The sequence below is a fragment of the Alosa alosa genome, chromosome 2 (assembly GCF_017589495.1).
Source record: "Alosa alosa isolate M-15738 ecotype Scorff River chromosome 2, AALO_Geno_1.1, whole genome shotgun sequence".
NCBI lineage: Eukaryota > Metazoa > Chordata > Actinopteri > Clupeiformes > Clupeidae > Alosa > Alosa alosa.
This window is the reverse complement of record NC_063190.1, coordinates 7,406,491-7,428,516: the sequence shown is the minus strand read 5'-3', so window position 1 is coordinate 7,428,516 and position 22,026 is coordinate 7,406,491. Positions and strand designations below refer to the sequence as shown.

At 45.8% G+C, this 22,026-nt stretch overlaps 1 protein-coding gene across 4 annotated transcripts in view; it reads left to right on the top strand.

The window, feature by feature from the left end:
• The first annotated feature begins 12,429 nt into the window (after positions 1–12,429).
• spns2 (spinster homolog 2 (Drosophila)) overlaps positions 12,430–22,026 on the top strand; it is a 78,164-nt gene continuing 68,567 nt past the window's right edge. For 2 of the 4 annotated variants that reach the window (XM_048228656.1, XM_048228648.1), the window contains exons 1-2: positions 12,431–12,860; positions 13,046–13,319. In XM_048228656.1, the coding sequence (XP_048084613.1) occupies positions 12,714–12,860; positions 13,046–13,319 (421 nt within the window). In that variant the 5' untranslated portion in view covers positions 12,431–12,713. Of the gene's footprint in view, positions 12,911–13,045; positions 13,320–22,026 lie in introns of all 4 variants that reach the window. The other 2 variants (XM_048228638.1, XM_048228664.1) reach the window with 2 other exon arrangements.

The window sequence follows — 22,026 nt, the reverse complement described above, 5'->3', positions numbered from 1 at the left end:
TGGAGGCCGTGGATGTGACATCAGCTAGTGGGGTGGCACCCATGGGCCTTGGGCAGCAGCAGCATTACATCATCCAAGGCCCTTTTTTTTATATCCCAGAAAGCTGACATCTTCAGTGGACTCATGCCAGCTCCAATTTTAGTGTCTCTTTAATACGGCCTATCTCATCTGCCACCCATGTGGAAGAGCCAACAGAAGAGATCACACAAAAGAGCTAAGGGCAGGGAGGAGGAGGAGGAGGAGGAGGAGGACAGTGTGTTTTCATGTAGATGGGACACACTTCATCTATGACATTACCTACTACGTAGAGCTGGAGTTTATGCATTTCATTGATATGATGTCAGTTCTCAACATTTTTTTTGATTGATATATATTTTGGGACTTTTGTGCCTTTAATGCGACAGGACAGTGAAGAGAGAGACAGGAAGTGAGTGTTGGGGTGGGAGATGGGGTGGGATTAGGATATGACCCGGGTCGAACTCGAGACCCAAATGTGGTATGAGCCAGTTGTGCCACAACGCCCCCCAGTACTCAACATTTGATAAAAGTATGAGAAGAGATTAGTCATTTTCTTTCTTAGATCAAATACTTTGAAAATTGCTAAAAGACCCATAGCCATCTTGCAACATGATTGATTCATTCGATTGATTCATTCAACCTTTATTTATTCTCTGAATAGGATGCTCCTCTGCACTGTATTCTCCGAACCCTGTTTAATTTTGCTCAAGCATGGAGTGTTGAATGAGGCTATATTTACCACAGCAGCATATGAGGATGCCGTGAATGTGTGACTTGTGTTGCGGCAGGATCTGCTGGGGCTGTGATGATCACCCTGTTCAGTGCTAATGAACTGGAGCTGCAGTACAATCTGGTGGCATCACCCCTCTCTCTCTGCCTCTTGTTGTTATATTCACACAGCCAGTTTGTGTATAAATAAGGATGCCTATCCTGTGGTCACACTGCATGGGCAGCCCCTGGTCCTCTACTGGTGCTTTTGTTATTTTTATTCATGATGGACGGCAAGTCGGACATGTAGTGGCACATCTCCTTTCTCTCTATAGCTGAAAAATGATCCAAGATATTACATAGCCATTTTAATCAGTGACAGTGAACATACTGCTGTCACAAAGCACTCACCTGGACATTTGTCAGGGATAGGGTGTGCTAGAACAGAGTGGAGTGAACTAGTATGCATGCAAAGCGTACTCTGTAAAATTCAGTGGAGCATCAAAACTCCTCCCGATAAGGTCACGGGGCCAAATCAGTTGGGTGGTTTGTGTGCTGCTTCAGCTCCAGCAAGGGTTGTGCCGAGCGTCGGAAAAAATGCAAGAACCCAGAAGAATGGAGCCAAAGTTGAGGTCGGGGATCTAATCACACAGTGTACGTGTGGTGCACGAGCCCCTATGTATTTAGCATTCTTTTGCTCCCGGGTCCCGGTCTGCCGCTGTGGTGCGGCGCGCTGCCTCGCAAACACTGGAGGGTAATTACAAAGGCCCCGGTCGCTAAAAATACCGCCCGCCGCTCACTCACTTAGATCCGGTTTCACTGCCGTCTCACCCGCCTAGTGCTGTGTACACGACGGTCAAAATCTGTCCCATACTTTCTGCCCTTCACGCAATGCAAATGCATCGTAATTCATGGGCGCTGGCTGATGCTGTGCTGGCGGATGTGCACAATCCAAAAGGGGAGCGAGCTAATGTGCGGTTGGCCTGTGTTTCTCACGCATGTCCATATTACATGCTCTTGTTCATAAGTGGTAGCTAGCTAGAGTTGCTCTTCCCTTGTTTTTCTGCAGGATGCTGCATCGTTGACCTGGGTAAACATCCTCAGCTTGAACATAAATCACCATGTTGCAGACTAACCAGCTAAAACAGTGCACTCCAAGGAGAGCTGCTAGCCAGTTGGGGTGGGAAAGGCTGAGGAGGCAGAGGGTGAGGCAGAGTCAATATGGCAGCACGTACAGAGAGTCAGAGATAACGAGAGACACAGAGACAGACAGACAGACAGACACAGAGAGAGACAAACTGGCAGACAGATAGACAGAGAGAGAGAGAGAGAGAGAGAGAGACCCTATGTGTATCCAACCTAGATGCTTTGGCAATACTAGAACTTTTTGGCTAATAGAACATCTCTGAAATGTAATGAATTGAACTGAGAAAGAGAGAGAGCCACACACACACAGACGCAGACAGGGAATATCTCTGCACTCCTCTTCTTCTCAATACTCAACACACCGCTCCAAGGCTTGTTTTATTTAGACAGTAATCTGGTATCTGGTGAACACTGCATTTGCTCCAGCCTTCATTGCTGTTGATTTGTTGTCCTGGTTTTGTGTTGAAAACATCATCCTTGCACATTTTCAGTTCTCTCACTGTCAGAATCATGTCTTTGTTAGCCCAGAGATCAATGGCGGGCCTCTCGACTGGAACTCCTTGAGGAGGAGGCTCTCCGACAGCCTCGTCTGAGGTGGACGTCCCGAGACCAAGAGTCAAACTTTTGGCTGGGTCTGTCTGATAAATAATGAAATGGAGAGATAAAAGAGTCGTAGCCGCGAGACTAAATTTAGTCCCGGCGCTCAATCCTCTGATTGAGGTGCAGATGGGAACCCTTAATAGAAAAGATGTCAACCCAGATCTATCAGAGCGCTGCACTGTAGTGTGTGTGTGTGTGTGTGTGTGTGTGTGTGCATGTATGTGTGTGTATGTGTATGTATGTGTGTGAGTGTATGTACACGCACGCACACACACACACACACACACACACACACACACACACATAAAGAGAGACTGGCATGTGCTGAGTGATGGCTCTTAAGGAAGTATAGACCACAGAGATTAAAAGCCCCTTCTTCAAGTGCCAGATATACAGTACAACAGCCAGACTTACTCAATGACAGTTTCCTATTTGTTTGGTAGTAGACAAGGGAGGATTATCAAACTCATTCACCTCTAATGTGAATGAATCTAATATAATTGCTTTTTGTTTGGAGTGTAAGTGTGTGTGTGTGTGTGTGTGTTTGTGTGTGTGTGTGTGTGTGTGTGTGTGTGTGTGTGTGTGTGTGTGTGTGTGTGTGTGTGTGTGTGTGTGTGTGTGTGTGTATGTTTGTGTGTGTGTGTGAGAGTGTTTGTGTGTGTGTTTGTGCAGCTCAGCCCATAAGGAATCTCAGTGCCTGCTGGCCCTTCCACAAGGGACCTAAAATAGGAGAGGTCGCCTGGGTCACTCATGCCATAGCCACCATTTTCTGTCCGGTCCAGACAGCTTTTCGGCTCCAACAACAGCGCTGGACATTCCCTTGGCCTGTGTGTGTGTGTGTGTGTGTGTGTGTGTGTGTGTGTGTGTGTGTGTGTGTGTGTGTGTGAAAATACACCACATTGTTTTTGGTTAGGGTTTGCTTATTTGTCAAGGTCAGTGCGGTGAGTAAATGGGGACTCTTTTACGAATATACACTTTAAGATGTAGGTCACTTAGATTTAGGCATTTTCAGCCAGGAAAAAAAACCAGGATGGTTCTCTGGTTATTCTGGCAAAGGACTGCTCCATAGATTTGTCTTATCTCTTACACCCATGGATGATCACATGCACACACACACACAAACAAACACACACACACACACACACACACACACACACACACACACACACACACACACACATACACACACACACACGTATCCATCTTGTTAGTTGGAATACATATCACTTTGAGTCATATTGATAAAATTCTGCTACATTTTGTTACTTTAGTGTAACAAGAAGAGTGAAGGGAGTGAATGAGAAAGGGCACTTGAGTGCAGACAAAACGATTATTAATGTATCCACCATGAAACATACAATCTATTCATGGAGCTTTTCTGGGAACTAAGACCAGGAAATGGATGCTTAAGTGGATGAAATGTGTCAAAACTGAAAACAGCTTTTTAACTCTGTTTGTGACTCCTGTATGGCTTTGAGTTATGGGAACAGTTTGCCTGAAGCCATGGGAGAAGTGACAGCGTTTATCAGGGAAAACAACAACGTCTAATGCTCTGTTTCCTCAAGAGACAGCTCAAACTGTCCATCCGCATTACACGCAGGAAACGAGGGCTAGCACGTGTCCCCCCGTCCGGCGCAAACAAAGGACACGATAATGAGCAGACTAGATAGCGCTTGATTGACAGGAGCGCCAGTCTTATCCATTATCCCGGCAGGATTCCATCTGATGGACCACGGAACATGGGGATAGACTCAGCTGGACATGCTGGTGCTGCTGCAGCGGCAGCTCTGTCCAGAAGGATCCGGTAAACCCAGTGGACGCGAGATAACGGGCCTGGCCTCGAGCTGGAATATCTTGGGGTTGTGAAATCAACAGGCCCTTTGGTCGTCAGCATCCAGATGGACTCTGACACCCCCGAGACAAAGCTGGAACGCAGACAGCAAACAGGTTGATCAAGGTTGTGTACTCCCAGTGCACAGGAAACAGGAGCTGTGGGTCAGTCTGTTCTTTGGTACGATGGGGGTGTGTCTGACCTGTCACTCAGAAAGCCTGGAGGGGACAAGGCCTTATTTTCATGAGAATACTTTACATTACTGTTTCCTAAATTAACCTAATTTATCAAATGCAGTCGTTAACGACCACTGCCATCACTAGTATGTATTGTTTGTTAAAACTGAAGGTAACTGCTTTTTTCATGCTAATTAATCACATGAATAATGCTAAGTTACAATGGAAAGTGAAATTTAACATAAGTAGTTAACATTACTTGACTTTCTCTTACTCAAATACTGCAGCTGATTACAGTGTTTTACAACTGTACACACACATTTTCAAACCTCTGTGTCTATTTTTCAAAACTCTACACACAAAATCCACAATTGCTCACAGAAAATGCAAAATGCCTCAAATCACCAGCAAAATGACACACGACATTAATTTCCCCTTGGGGATCAATGAAGTATATCTATCTCTATCTATCTACATTTACTGTAAAATGTCAAACACACCTCTAAAGCAAACATTCGCTTCACATTATAAACACTTTTGTCATTACGACATTTTGGTTGCATCATGTTCAGACCTAAAGCTCTTCTGTCTTTCATGGGCTTCTATGTATATTTCCATAGAAAAATGAAAGTCATCTTGAGACAAGTTGAAATATAGAGTAAAATGTAAGCAATATTGAAACCAAACAGTGATTTTCCCCCAAATACTTTGTTATTGTGAATACAGTATTTTACAGCCAACAAGAAAAAAGGAAGCAAAATACAATGACCACCAGATAGAAGATAGAGTTTTGAAAAAGCTGATTTTGTCAAAGACTGAAATTACTGTATTTCCAAAGAAAGAAATGACTGAAAACTATCAAATTACTTACTTGTGTGTGTGTGTGTGTGTGTGTGTTTGGAGGGGGGGGGGGCAGTTAGGGATGTACATTCATAGGCCTATAGACCCTTTCAACTGCAGAAACAAACATGTGTGTTCCTAAGGCATTTCCTTTGCTTCCATGCTTTCTTTGTGTTTACCTTTTGCCACTTCTGGGTACCATTATGCATCACAAGTACATCACAATGCAAAATGTGTTTTATTGCATGAGAATGTGTTTACAGTTTTTCAAAAAGAGTCTATGAGATCTGCCAAATGTGTTTTATATGTAAAAAACTGTTTAAGGTTTTGCCAATAGGGTGATCAATTCAACAAATGTGTTCAGGCAACTGAGAATTTGGTTCAGAGAATGTATTTTAGTGTTTTGGCAAATGTGAAAAAGTGTAATGGACTCAGAGAGGAGTTTTGCCACCACACATAAATAATTTAGAGCTGTATGAAGGAAACGTAACCATGAAGCTACTCACTCATTCCACACATGTTGAATGATAAGTGAGTTTCCTGGGAATAGGACTGGATGCAGCAGGCCACTTATGAGCACTACCCAGAGATAACATACTGAGGGCTCATGTACACAAGCACATTTTAACAGAGTATTCAAGGGCAGGGGGCTTTAAATGTACAGGGCGTTTCTGCACAATGTGCACACGTGTGAAGCAACACCCTGCTTATTTAAAACCCTATCTGTGTGTGTATGTGTCTGTGTGTGTGTGTGTGTGTGTGTGTGTGTGTGTGTGTGTGTGTGTGTGTGTGGGTGTGGGTGTGCATGTATTGAAGTGTTTACTTGCATATAGACAACAGCAGAGACAGCCACATGGTCGGGGACATTTAAACTTCACATGCTTTTCCTTTTAAAAAGGGTGCCCCCTGCGCTTATCGCTCCGCAGGCAAGGAAAGGGGTGCGATGATAGGCTTTATCTCCTATCCTGCACCGAGGCCCTGCCTAGGCAGGAAGGAAGGCTGGGACACCGGCTGCCAGATGGGCAGAAAGAGAGAGAGAGAGAGAGAGAGAGAGAGAGAGAGAGAGAGAGAGAGAGAGAGAGAGAGAGAGAGAGACAGGGCGGAGAAGAAAGCCACCCTCCAGTCCCAACACACAGACCGAGCGAGAGAGCAGGGCGAGCAGGCAGGGTGCACGCACAGGAGCAAGAGCAAAGGAACATGAGCAGCATGTCAAAGACCTCATGCCGGGGCCCAGAGAGAGAGAGAGAGACAAAGAGAGAGAGAGAGAGAGAGAGAGAGAGAGAGAGAAAGAGACAGATAGAAGAATAAGAGAGAAAGAGAAAGATCGAGAGGAGAGTAGAGAGATGGAGAGAGTAAGAGAGAGGGAGAGAGAGAAAGAGTGTGAGAATTCTTCACTGTGAGAAATATACAACTATACATAACTCATACTTTGACAGGCTTACAAGCCTAATCCCAGGGTTCCGAATACATAATGGCAGTCTTACTTGGACAGTAGGGACAGACAGCAGATCTTACTGCCAAATACATCATTGAATGCCATAAGGCTAGGGACAGTGGTTAAATAATTATTACTTTTATAGGACACCTATCCATATCGGTACACAGACAAACACCATACATGCACGCAAACACACACACACACACCAGTTTGTTTGTTAATCTTGAATGCCTATCTATTTGCCATGTACTGTATTCCAAGCATTCACTATGTAAATGTATGTATGTAAATGTTCTGCTTTGGCAATGCAAAAAATATGTGTCATGCTAACAAAGCTCACTTGAATTGAATTGAATTGAAAGAGAGAGAGAGAGAAGGAAAGAGAGAGAGAGTGTGTGTGGCTGGGTGAGAGAGAAGAGCAACCCAGGATGGGGAGATGGTAAAACAAGGCATCAGGGCATTAAAAAACAGAATGGGTGAGATCAGAGAGATCAAAGACAAAAACGGAGTGAGAAAGTGTGTGTATGTGTGTGTTTGAGAGAGAGAGAGAGAGAGAGAGAGAGAGAGAGAGAGAGAGAGAGAGAGAGAGAGAGAGAGAGAGACCCCCTTGTTCCAGAAAACTCTCCCTGCATGCCAAATTTCTTTCTTTTCGGTCCGTACGAGACCCTTCTTCTCTCGGCCATTCTGTTACGCATGGGGCACTTTCAGCTGAGTCAGAGCCTATTCACCACTCCAGCCTGTGATGTCCCCTGACAGCTAAAGAGGCTGTGGATCAGCCCCAGCCCCAGTCCCCCTCCCATTCATCATTCAGCACATTCAACCAGCCTCCCGTCACACTGGGGCCTATGGCAATGCCAAGCACAATCTAACCCAACAGAGTGAGCCCTCCCCTTCATTAAGCAGAGCTGAGCCTTTGTAAACATGGCCTATGTGTGATTTTACACGCACCACAACCCTGTGACTTTAGGTACCATAAAGCAGCGAGACCGGCGTCTCTCTCTCAGTCCCTAAACGCTTGGACGTTTGTCACTTGTCATTGCTGCGTCCATTTCTCCACCCCAGAATATTGATGCCATAGTGCGCCAACAATGGCTGCTTTCAATTGGCAAGGCAAGAATAATCAAACACAGAGTGGCACTTTTATGGCCGGGGGAGGAGCTTGTGCGGTAAAACTCACTGAGTCCCCGTTTGAGTTCAGCGCAAGCCTCTTTGGCTCTTGGCCCGTGTCCAGTTTGGCACCCTTAAAATCCACAAGCACAGCCCTCCTTTCTATATACTAGCTGGTCAGCCCTTTCAGTCCACTGTGGTTTAAATGCATGCTAGTGCTCACTGCATGGACACAATGGGACTCAGCAGTCCTTAGTGTCACATACTCTATACTCGAACTACTGCTCTGCTAAATCCACTAGCTTATAAATATCTCTACTGCCCTGCACTGAAAAGCTTAAGCTCAAGTGGCAGGCTTTTGAGGGAAGAATTTGGATGGTTTATCACCCTCTTAGGACTACAACCAATGTCTGTCATCACATTTAATGAAGCAGAACTCTCAAAAGGGAAAAAATGAATAACTTGCACCGTGTTGGATTCTAGTGCTGAAATGAATTCATATTGAAATATGACTAACATTGGGATAAAAGACTAAGCAGGTGGTGGAGGTGGTAGTGGAGATCCTGGAGCAGTTGTTCACTGAGCATGCTCCTGAGTCCTGAGTTCAACTCTGCAAAACTCTTATTCTGGTCTTACACATACAAACATACAGACTTTACAGGAGCTCGACGTACTCAACAAGTTGCAAAGCTTCAGCCCAAAACGAGAACGTCCTCATTCCTCAACTCTCCTTATCTGAACACTCCCTCTAGCCTTTTCATTAGGGCTCACAAACAGGGCCCCAAGACGCTAACTGACCTAGAGGACTAACACAACACTCTCACAGGGAGGTTTGTGTGGTAAAGAAAAGACAGGGCCACAGACGTGCAGAGCAGCAAACTCTTGGTCATTATGAGGTAAACATCTAACAAAACATTAAGATACATAATATACATAATGAATTATTGATTTAAAAAGGCCCCGACATCTTTACATTTACATTCATTCATTTGGCAGATTTGTTCATCCAAAACGACTTACAAAAAATGAGCAATAACATTCAAGCTACAATGCAGTCTCCTGCATTAGTATGTGTTAACTCACAGAATGTGTAATTGCTGTTTGGTTGCCCAACAACATCAATGAGGCCAAGGTACAACCAAAGCAGTGGCATTCTCTGCCCAACAAATGAACACAATTTAACAGAGAGAGGGACAAACGACAGAAATGGCAGCTCTGTGCACAGGCTGCCAGGCTAAAGGTACTGCTGGTGCATCTGCCTGTGACACAGGTGGGGCCCAGGGTGTCCTCCAGCTTCTCACTGGCCTAGCAGCACTACACAGTGGCCCTGCACTGAGTCTCCTTGACAGAAGCCCCCCTCTCAGTGATCAATGAGCCCTGTTGTTCTGACCTCCCCTCCCATCTGTAACACCCACCCACCCACCCCCACCACCACCCCCAACCTCCACCATCTCCTGTGACTGCATCCCAGCACACAGAGGCCAGAGAGACGAGGGTCGGATGGGCGAGGGTTTGGTGGTGGGGGTGGCTGGCTGGGGCAGTGTGGGAGAGCACAGTCCTATCTCTGTCCACCTCTCTCTGTCTGCCTCCTTTGACAACTCTCGCAGTCGTTCACCCACCCTACCTCTCATTCTGTCGTTTCTCTCTCTCTCTCTGTCCCTCGCTTTGATACAGGAGCTTTGCCGCTCTGCAGGCCTGCTGCAGAGCAAGCTGCGTGTTGCCACGGTGAATCAGTGCCTCTGCCGGCGCTCTGTTTGCCTACTTACCCTTGCACGTCCAGACGGGTGGTGGGGGAGCTTCATTTACCAGAGCAGGGAGGGGGGCCGGCAACTCTCACTGATTTCCATTCCAAAGCCACTATCGGAGGAAGTGGGTAGTGAACAAATTGTGAAACCACTGGGCAATTTAATACGACTTTGAGGAGTGAGAGACGCTACACGTCTGTGTTCTCTCGTGATTTCTCTGCAGATTGAAATTTAATCCGGTCCCAGGTATTTACATACAGCAAAACACAAACATAAATAAGTATATAAACACAAACATAAATAGGCTCACATTTAAAACGTCGCTCTGAAGAGACACTGACCTAAGCCCCCAATCTCCTGGTAAGCAAAGCAAGAAAAAAAAAGGCCACTGACAAGTTGTGATGCATGCAAAACATACCATCACACAATCCTGATTAAATTCTGACCTTTGTGTGTGCAGCATTATATTATTGCTGTGCTTTTATTGTTGTTTCATTTTGTTTTCATGTTAATATTGTTTGACAGGCAGACAACGATGGCGAGAGAGAGAGGGAGAGAGAGAGAGAGAGAGAGAGAGAGAGAGAGAGAGAAAGAGCATTTCTGCCTGTGGGTGTGTCAGGTTCTTGCTTATCTGGCGTGATGCATTCTCACACAATGCTCCTGTGATGATGTTTCTATCTGAGAGACATGAAATCAGATCAGTGGCCCTGTGGGGAACACATGCCTGTGTGACAGTGACTGAGATCTGGAGGTCATGTCAACATGTCACTCGCTTTAGTCACGCAGTTTCACTCAGTTCAATTCTGTCACTTAGCTCACTCATCCATTTCCCTTCTCACTATTTACATATGCCTCACACTTTCATCCAGTTCTTGCAGCATGTTTATTTATAGTACACACAATCTACACATTGTTATTAGAGTGTATGCTATCTGGGAATCAAGCATATGTTAGCACCAACCTTACTATCAGTTGAGGTCCAGGAGCAAGATAATCAGTGATGAGTTTGTCATGAAGGCAAGGAGCCTTCCATTAAGCCAGTAAAGCAATAGCAGTAGTTTGGAGAAGGTTAAGCCTCAGGGAGCAGTGGTCTTTCAACTCATCTGGTGCATTACCTGATTGATTGTACAAAAGCCTCCCTAAGTTGTTCACAAGAGCTTCTTGCATCCCTATACTGACTTGGAATTGTGTTAAAGTGGAATGTTGTATTCTAAAAAGTGATTGATATATGATGATCATCATCATGGTTCCAGCCATAAACGAATACTAAGTGTGAAGTCTGACTAATCACCCATTCATTCTGCTGAAACAAATGTTTATCTTCGTCAGAGTCTATTCGGCTCCATAATTCACGACAATAAGCAGACTGTTGCTTAAGGTGGCTATAGCCTGTGTGCGAGTGGAGGTGGGAGTAAGTGAACTTTGCCGTGATCATTTTAGTGATGTAATGCAAGTCGCACGCCAGACGTATTGTTTAGACTAGACTGCGTATCAGTGATAAATAAACCATATCAAGTTGCGATAATTACCTCCTTTGTGCAAAAATGATATGTCTAGCGCCAGGCTTCCTGCTCTTCCGATAGGGTTGACCCAAGCACTTCCTACGGGGTAGCTTGGGTCCCCTGGATAAACTCATGACAACAATTTCCCAGAGACCTTCACTTTTTTACAGACGCATTGTTTTGGTTTTTCCCCCCCAACATGTTTTAGCATAATAAATTCCACTTAACAATATTTTGCAGCTCGATAGGTGCCAATTAACCTACTACATCGGCTACTCCAGAGGGATGCTTTGTTTTGATTTATTTTATGATTTTTCTCATGCGCCTATTTTATGTCAGGCCAACAGTTGCTTTCGCGATGCTGATTAAAACGCTGGATAAGCTCAACACTGTCACAGATAAAGGCTTACAAATGAAGTCGGTGTTCTTTAATCATTGTGAAATTAACATAATATTATCATTTCCCATTTTCAGTCAACACTTAGCTCTCCACTCGTGGGGGAAATAAACTAATAACATTGAAACAAAGACGTGTTAATCGGAATCAACTGGATCTGATGATAATTGATTGGTTTCGGTGAGGCAAACCTGTGCAAATCCACTAATGTCCGAGGGTAGGATTCGATTAAAATCTAATCCTATGCATTTTAAGGAAGAACATTGAAAGTTTGCTTTCCGTGTCACTATTTATAAACATGGACTAGGTTTAGCATGGGGCAAACAGGGTGAAGATAATGACTGTTGCTAGTCAATCTTACTTGCCCATATGCATTTGATGATGTGTTGCTTGCAGATCCTGGGCTTCTATTTGGCTGTATTGCTACTGGTTGCATTTTAAGACATTTCAAAATGATCAAGATGTGAACAGTTGGTTGTCTACCACAGTATTTCACTATCTCGACAAGAGCTGTCCACAGTGCTGAAGAACACACATCATATACAAACAGAAAACCCATCTATTCGAACTGACACAATCAAATACAAATAATTCAGTGTTATTGTCCTTGTTTTGATAACACGTTGTATCCCAGTCTTAAGGGGAGAATGCAACAGGTTGCATTAGCCTACAATAGAAGACATTTATTGTTCATGATTGATTGGCAAGCCGACTTGGAAGTCATGTCTCCTGTTCACTGCAACACACATCAACCATAGGCTACTGCTTTGCGACCTGTGATGAGAACGTAGATAGTCTGGTAAAAAAAACTTGATCAATAGCCTGGCTCAACCTGTGCGCAACGATGATCACTATGACTGCGAACATTTCAGTCGATTGTGACGAGGGAAAATTCTACTTCAGATACAGACATACTAATCAGTTAGTATATACAAATAGGCAACTAATGAATACAAATGTTGATTCGAAATAAAACCATGGGACCCGTACAATGTATTCGCATAACTGGTTTCATGGACAATTGGCATCTTTGTGTTAAAAGTTCTGCACGGTCTTTCATTTTTAACGATTTACCAAAAAATTTCTGAGCTGTGGGTCTGCCTAGCGTCACAACCGGTTCAGTCTGCAAAAATTACACAACCTATAGACAATGGTCCAGCAGCAAAGACGACGAGGGACGGGTGTCACCGCCAACATTTTTTGACATGCACTCAGCTCGCTCCAAGACCCAGGTTGCATTTCCCCGCATTCCCTTGTCCGCACATCAGGTGCCACCTTCTTCATTCGCTCTGGGGCATAGGAGAGAGGCGGAGTGTCTACTGGCGGCCACACCTCCTACTCTCCACAGCGCAGTAAGGGAAAAACGCCTTGAGGAGCTGCTGAGTCCGTCACTATATTGCTGGTAAAATATGAGCCAGGACAGGAGATTCACTCACCAACAATTAAGAAATCAGAATAGCGATTAGCATTTGACTGTACTGTTCTGCTACTGGGATTTTCCTGCCACTGCCGTCTGTTCACTTGTTTTTATTGGTAGTGTGGACATTTCTCGTTTGCGCTGGATCTCTCGTGTCAGAAGATGTGTGTGGAGAGCGATGGATGCGAGATAGAGGGCTGCGGCAGTTCGGATGAGGTGCACACACTCTCTGGTAGTATGAGCCCGGCTCTGAAGACGAACCCGGACCTTCATCCGTGCAAGCCTGGGCAGAAATTCAGAGCGGCGTTGCTCAAATGCCGCTCACCAACTGCTGCCGCTGGGATACTCAGTTTTGGAAACGTGCTCAACTACATGGACAGATACACAGTTCAAGGTAAGTCCCTCTTTGTGTTAAACGACACCTGACATCAATGCTTTATCAAAGCACATTGGTGAGCACCAGCCTATATCGTAGTTTAATACAAGAGATGTTTGTGTTTCACCATTAAAAATCATCAGCGTTATTGTAAACGACAGTGAAATGACAATGATTTGGTCCCTCTCATCATGTTCGTGTTCAGTTGATGCCAACAAAGCCACTCTTTGTCAAGCCTCTGTTAAAATGTCACTGCCTCCTTGGCCACTACATTCCCCTGATCTAAAGAAGTAACCTCGTTGACATTTCCAAAAATGTATGTGTTACCACAAAGGTTACTGAATGTATCTGTGCGTAATTGTGGATCAATCAATTGACCGAATTGTTCTTTTAGCCAACTCCTTGGTGTCTGTCACACACACGTTTTTGACACAACAGTGATTCGAACAGAAACAAAATTCCAAAGAAAACTTTACATTTGACACATAATTAATTAACTCCACAGTCTCAAGGATAAAATGATAAGCCCAAGGCGTTGACAGCGACCATGAAAGACAAAGGGAAATGTGTTACTTATTTAAATTTGCTGTTGAACAGCTTATGTGTCTCATACTTTTCTCATTATTTGGCATATGCTTCGTGTGGCGTACTGTAGCTGTTTAATAGACCAGATATGCATAGCCTATGTCATGTGTGTGTCCACAGCATGTAGTAGCTTTAAAAAAAAGTCAGTTAATTATTATATTTTAATGTCAGAAGAGGAATGGCGCGAGACAAAGAATTTACTGGAGCAGCAGTGGCATTCTCAGCACACTCGTTAGGATATTGCACCTGTAAATAATATAATGCAGGGAATCAGTGAAGCTTTCCGTGTAGGGCCCCTCGAAAGGCCTGCCTCGGTAGGCTACTTCGATGGGTGCCCACGTTTCCATAGAAACTAGACCATGGTTAACCAATTAGTTTTCATCCTATGTCTAAAAACTTTTCTTCAACGAAATCCTGGAGTGTTAGAATTAGGCATCGTAGACTCCTTGCCTCGGAATCCTATTTAAATGCCAGTGCCAATATTTAAATATATGCCAAGCGAAAACCGAAGCGTCTTTCACCATTCGGGAGCTGCTGGAGGCTAACTGTCATCACGTCATAGACACGGTAGCATGTGGACATGGCTTAAAGTCTTTTACCATTTTTCTTGTAAAAAGTCTGGTGCATTCGTCTTTTGAGCCACTGTGACCTATTTGGAAATTTAAATTCCAAACATGCATTTGGTGGCATTCTTGGAGACACATAAATTATACCTAAACTATCCATTAAGTACGACGAGAAACATTTGCTTTTATTCTTAAATCCTCGACCATTATAAAAACACTATTTATAGGCCTAGGTATTATATTCCCGTAGCTCTTAACAGGAGCTTCACATGGCATTGCACGCTGGCTTGACAACTATCGTAGTTTACAGTGGTTGCGCGTTGTGCTACCAAATCAAGTAGCCTACAATATGTAAACATAGCTTTACACGAGTACCACACACAGGCTAATAGTTTGCCTATCACCGATAAACATAATTTATACCTTTGGTCTTTGAATAAGGCGTTCTTCCTTCATGCACCAGGATAGAAACTTGCGCACAGGGCATTGCCTGGTAGACAGCAGCGAAACAGTTAAATGTTGTGCCGCAGCAGCACGCTGTGTGTGTAGGCTACTGTATAGTAGTAGCTGCAAGACAGATTTTCTAAATGCTATAGGGGCTGCCGTCGCAATAGTTGCAATCATGTTGGCCAAGCAAAACCTCTGTCACCCTCAGTGTTCACCGAAGATACTTGCGTTTTTACTTTACTTTACTGATTATTTCAGAATGAACTAAACGCGTAAATTGATGCAGATTGTAATTAAACAATTCAGTGCCCCCACGGAGCGCGATTGTGTTATAGTTTACTAGAACCAACCTACTCCACTTAGCCTGTAGTGTGAACAGCGATGTGAGCATAGTCGGAACAACCTCATTATTAGAAACGAGCGATAACGGGTGTCTAATATCACTTTTCCAACTAGAACATGTCTTGAAATGACTTAAGGAACTCACTAGTAAGCAAGGCTCAGGGTTCAGTTCAACATTACATAACCGATGAGCTTGTCAGTCTTTGTGTTCCGAGACCGTGGCGAGATTGCGCTGAAATACCTTATCTGCTGTCATAGCATCTAGTATCTCAAAGCACAATCAAGTTACAGTGCAGGCTGTTGACAAAACATTGATCACTGGGCGTAATGGGATGATTAAATGATGTAAGATGTGCTGATGACACCTCTGTTATCGCCTACTGTGTTGCATGTTGACTGTTTTCTGGTAGCTTAGTCTGCTCTCACACACTCGCTGTAATGTCAGATTTCTAATGTGCATCCTAATCCTTACTTCTGAGCGCCGCTACCGTGCGCCTGAGCACACGGCGTAGATGGAGGGAGAGGGAGAGTGGGAAGGAGTTAGACTGGGTGGGAGAGATTGCCGCAGCAGCGGCTGTAGTAGTAGAAGCAGCAAGCAGCGGCAGCGGTAGTGGTGTCTGCTGTGTGTCGTCTCTGTACAGTAGCCGTTCTCCCACGGGGCGAGCTACTGCTGCAGTAACGTTAGCGTTGAGAAGCAGAAGAGGTGCGCAGTGGGACAGGGACCCTCTCCAGTTCCTCCTAGTGGGGATGCTGATGTATTATGCATGGTCTTTCTGTGTGCGGCAGCAGCCCCCCAGTGGGAGCAGAGGGGCTACAGGGTGAGAGAGAGAGAGAGGGCTGACGTAGTGTACCCTGCAGAGCCCTGTACAGCCACTAAATATATGTATTGGGTCTGGGAGAGGGAGAGAGAGAGAGAGAGAGAGAGAGAGAGAAGGGGTGGATGAAAGAAGGTGGGAATGAAAAGGAGTGCAGCCAGAGAGAGGTTGAGTGACGGGAGGGGGTAGATTATAGAATAAGAAGAGGATACAAGGCACCAGAACTCCCCATCACATGCCACTTGAGGTCCAAACTGGCTGTCACTGGCCGTGGGGTAATTAGGCCCAAGCGGTCACCTCTTCTGAGCATGCAGGAGGACAGGGTCATGGGGGGAGGAGGCGATTATAAACCCAGGGGTCACTCCTAGTTGCTTTGCCCTATGATGAGCTCAGTAGTGGCCTTTGTTGACAAGAGCACAATGGGAAGATTACTCCTGGAGGTCTCCAGCCTCTCCTTATCACATGGGTGTGTACTGTCCACACAAGCTCACACACACTTGTAGTGCACAGACAGTATACATTGTTTGTGATTTCTATGCAGACACACTGAGAGCTTTATGAGGCTTTGATCTTTCAATGAGTTTGTTATTGAATTAAGGTGACTTGTTGCCAAAAAAAAGAAATTGTTGCTGGCAAGTGGCAGATGTAGCAGTGAGGGGGGACAGGATTTGATTTTGGCTGTTGAACTGAGTCATGTCATTTATGGGGCAACACAGTGCTTTTTATTTGCCGTTTCCCTTAGAATGTGGTCACATTAACAAGCTGCAACAGCTCTGGAAAAAATCTATTAAAATGTGTCACACTGTAGCATGTTCTTTCATTTACTTATTTATTTATTTATTTATTATTTATTTGAGCGAGATCTCGACAAATCCTATGAACTGCTTCAAAAATGTCCTGTCTTTAAAGCACAGGCTCGCAAACGGGTCTCACAGAGCCAAGCCTGAATGAAAAGTAAATGTGGTGCAAAATGCCTGTATACGTCTTCCATGTCTATTTCCCTTGAGCCAGATCCCCTGTAATTTGGGTTGGTGTTTAATTGATATCCATATTGGGGAGAGAGTGCAGTAAGGTTCTAATTTGGCCTCTGTCCTCCTCAGCAAACAGCCACGGAGGGGAAAGCTGATTTTAGGCAGACAGCGGAGGTAGCCAAGAGTGTAGACACTCAGAGTGTGTGTGTGTGTGTGCATGTGTGTGTGTGTGTGTGTGTTGGTATGTCAGTCTGTCTCTGTCTTTGTGTCTGTATGTGAGTATGAGTGTGTCTGTGTGTGCTCTTGTGTGGGCGTGTGTATGAGAGAGAGGGAGTTTGTTGGTTTTATGCCTCTGAATGTGGTGTGTGGATGTGTGTGTGTGTGTGTGTGTGTGTGTGTGTGTGCTTGCCTGTATGTGAGTATTTGTGTGTGTGTGTGTATGCATGTGTGTCTTTGTTTGTGTGTGTGTGCATTTGTTTTTGTGTGTGAGTGTGTGAGTGAGTTACTCAGTGTGTGTGTGTATGTGTGTGTGTGTGTGTGTGTGTGTGTGTGTGTGTGTGTGTGTGTGTGTGTGTGTGTGTGTGTGTGTGTGTGTGTGTGTGTGTGTGTGTGTGTGCGAGTGAGTGACTCAGTCTGTGTGTGTGTGTGTGTGTGTGTGTGTGTGTGTGTGTGTGTGGTAGCAGAGCGAGGGGGAGAATGCCAGACTGAGACCCCGCGGTGCTGGGAGCCGGGCGACTGGGGAGACGGGCTCAGCTGTTCCGCCTCGCTCCCTGCTCTAAGGTCGTCTGGGCCCTTGCAGCCGTAACTCACTCAGCCAACACACACACACACACACACACACACACACACACGAAACACACAAGGGCATGCTTTCCAGGGCTTCAGGCCAGCCTATGCATAGTTGACAAAGAATTCATAAAAAATAACATTGATATGTATGAAATACTGTGTATGTGTGTGTGTGTGTGTGTGTGTGTGTGTGTGTGTGTGTGTGTGTGCGCATACACCTTTTTTTCTTTCTCTTTCTCTCTCTCTCTCCATCTTTTCTTCACCTCTTTAAGAGGGTGAGCTGCGATGGTTTGGTGAAGAGGCTGAACAGGTGTGTGGGGTTTGATTGACAGGGCTGACCTGCCCCCTGCTTGACACTGCCCAGCTGATTGCTTTTAGCAGCCCTGTCAGGAGTCAGTGCTCTGGGGACCTTGGGCTACGACGACGGGGCCTGCGGACCCGTATAAGTGTCGATACGGCCGAGGGGGTCGCAGACCTTTGCGATTGATTAAATTGGCGGACAATTTAATGCCGGGCTGAGCTATGGTGCTTGTCGCTGTCTGCCTTCCCCTTACGCAGACAGGCCGGAGGAGGAAACAGCTTATCATAAAGACTGGATTATGTGTTTTAGGAGAGTTCCAGAGGGAGGTGCAGACGAGAGGCACTTAGACTTATTTGATGTTTGTCGCCCCGCCCCACGTTAGCCACTCACTCCTCCCCTCCTCTCCTCACCTCTCCTCCCCACCCAACCACCCAGGCCCTTCCCCAAAGGAGAGGGACCAGTTCTGCGGATCCCCAATATCTCCTAATCTGGATTAGAAACAAGTGTGAGAGAGCAATAGATTAGTGCCTCTCCTCAGGGCATCTGTGGCTTTGGGGCTATTTGTCCTAGTCAAGCACTTAATTAGGCAGGGAATAATGGAGAAATAATCCAACAGCCCCAAGGAACCCAGGAGAGAGAGAGAGAGAGAGAGAGAGAGAGAGAGAGAGAGATAGATAGACAGAGAGAGAGAGAGAGAGAGAGATGCAACATGGCCTTTGGGCTAAATGTGTGTGCTAGTTTGCCAGCAGGTGTGCCGAGCTGTGCCGACCGGCTCGGCTTGTCTCGCCCAGGCTACGGTGGCCCCAGTGGAGTGAGCACCTATTTTCTCCTTTACAAAGAGGATTCTCTGGATGTGTGAGGAGGGTTTTTCTGTGTGGGTGTTTAAGAGAGAATAGGAGGTGCTGGTGTAAAATAGCACAGGTTATCATGCGTCAGAGCTGCAAAATGTTAATAGGATGTAGGCTAACATTTAAAAAGATGAGCCTTTCTGTGTGGGTGTGTTCATATGTGTGGGTGTGTTCATGTGTGTGTGTGTGTGTGTGTGTGTGTGTGTGTGTGTGTGTGTGTGTGTGTGTGTGTGTGTGTTCACGCACACACTCTGACACCTTTCTTTGCTTTTAACACATTTCTCTGGCTGACAACACTTTTGTCAGTGTAGAAACACATACCGAAGGGATCGGCCACCCGTAATAAGCTCACTACAAATTGGCAGCCTGTTAGCCAATTAAACTTTGAGGTTTGCCTCAGTCACTTCAGGGGTTGGCTGCCATGACACCCCCCCCCCCCCCTAGCCTTTCTCTCCCCTCTCTTTATTACATTCATATGAAAGGCCTCCCCCCAAACAACAACGAAAAAGCCAGTTTAAGGGATGGAAAGAGCTCCAATAATTGAGTTTATGGGCTCCTCTCCTCCCTCTCCCCAGTGCTGGTCTCAGCGAGGCCTAAATCATCCCCATTTGCCAGAGAACAGTTCTCAGGGCTCGGTTCCTCCATTGTGTTGATTTCAAAAGCAGCCCTTCATACTACATTTGGTTTAGTCCTGACAGGCTGCATTTGTGTGATATACTGCATAAAGTTTAAATTTGAAATGCTGTTGTTGTAAGTGCGCTTTTCATGGTCAAAGGGGTATTTGCTAATGGCTTTAAAATGTACGTCCACCATATATACTGCTTCCTACATGCTGTTCTTATCAAATGTATAAATTTATAAAGCCATGTCTAAAAGAAAAGTGCAAGAGCGTGGAAAAAAAGTTCTCAATGACAGTTAAAGTTTATATTCCTCATAACAATACTTTATGCTGTGCATTAAATTTTGATACATGCCTAGTATCTGGGAAGCCCATGCCCCTAAAGCACTTCTGTTTGACTTCTCCCAGACGACGGTTGCCTCAAAACAGATTTCCCCTCCAGAGCGCTTCCCATCTCGTGCGTGTTTGCTTTGGAGAAGCGGGCCTTGTGTGTGTTTTCACTGGGTCAGGTTTAGCGGACGCTAGCGCTCTCAGTAACCGGAGCGCCCTGGAATTAGACAGAGCCTCTTCCCCTTGTGACGCTGCCCCCTTTCATGTGGCCACGGTGGGCATTACCCCAAAGAGCTGTGCCATTTCCCTGACAACCGACCACCGCTAACCCCCGAGGACGAGCTCCGCACTACTCACGTCAGCTGCATGCTTTAGGCGCGGTTAAGGAATGAGAGTGACGGCCAGTCAACCCACGGGGCTACTTGTGCCATGACCCCTCTGCATAAAAACTGCATTCAGATCCTTGACCTTGGAAAGACCTTGAATGTAAAGCAGGCCTGGAGTGCGCGTTTGATGGTCAGCCACAGTTATTTTTTCCCTCCTTGTCAACTTGGTGTCTCTGGTCGGGTCCCAGCACGCTGACTTCTAACATGATCCCATGAGGAGATGGGTGTTGTCGGGTGGGGCACCATGAGCGGCCATCTCAAAATAAACGCGGGCCTGAAGTGGGAGGCTAATGGGGTAGGACGCGCTTATTTTCTCAGGCTCATCTTTCCCCCCAGTGGCAGCCGCTCCGATACGAATCGCGCACGAGATATCCAGCCTAAACAAGCATCCATGTTTGTTTTTCAAGTGAAGAGAGGGAATGGGGGGGGGGGGGGGGTTTGTATGGAAGGCTTTCATGTTTGTTTGATTTGCAGTGACCCTCTCGGCGTAATTGGTGTGCTGTCTGGCCGGTCCTGGCACGTTCAAAAAGACGTTTGGAGAGGAAGTGTGATAATGATTCGACTCGGGGTGGGGTGGGGGGCTTGCGGGGCAGTGGCTGTCTTTCATGGTGTCAGCTCCTTATCGTCCGAGTGCTGTTTGTTTTTGGGATTAAAGGCCCGCTAGTGGATGGGCTTGAAGAGCCGCAGGGTGAGGGACCAGGTGCGTTCACACCACATTTTCCCCCTCATCTCTCAGGTATGTGAGAATCGGGGTTGGGTGTCCGTCACTCACGATCCCAAAAGTCTGTCCTCGGGCATCAGCTCTTGGCTCTCGCTGAGGATCCCACAGCCCACAAATGGGCTGCGTCCACTGCGGGGCCACACGAGACGTCGCGTGTGTGTTAGCCATTATGCCATCAAAATATGTAAGGATGGGGTCATTATATGCTCGTTAGCTTGAGTAACATGACATGGGTTAGTAAGAGGGCTCAATAAAAACCACGAGAGAGATTTTGAAAAGGCCTCTGAATGGTTATGTGATGATATTATGGTGTTTGTGAACCTTAGAGTTGTGAGAGAGGAGAAAAGACTGGGATTTACTGCTGAACTCTGCTGGCATCTCTGCAAACTCAGCCCTTTTTTCTCTGTCCTCTCTACCCTTGCTTCTCTTTCTCTCACAAACACGCACACACACACACACACACACAGACACACACACAAACACACACACACACACACACACACACACACACATATACAAACTCAAGCATCAATGCTCACCCACCCACACAATCACACACATGGTAAAAATGATATTCTAACCTTGAGGAATACCATCTATCAGGATGTCTGTAAATGCCCCATTAAGTGGAGTCTCCCCTACGGGTCTGTGTGACATGATTTTCTGATGTGTGCGTCACAGTGCATTACTGCCCTTACATCACCCGCCAGACACACGCACGCATAGGGTGGCACTCAACGTCACCACGGGAAGAGCAAACGGAACTCGGCCTATTTTCAATAGATTGTCTAGGCCCCCCAGCCTCGGAGGAGAGCGCCGAGAGACTGGGAGACTGCAGTCTGGACAGTCAGTGGACGCGCGTCTATGTGGTGGTCTTGGGCTGACCAGCAGGACAGTAAGTCCCTCAGTTCGTCCACCACTGGTGACCTTAATCTGTTCCATAGAGTCACTGGACTCGGTTTTTTTATTCCAGCCTCATGTTGGTGCATGAATTATTCAGAGGGG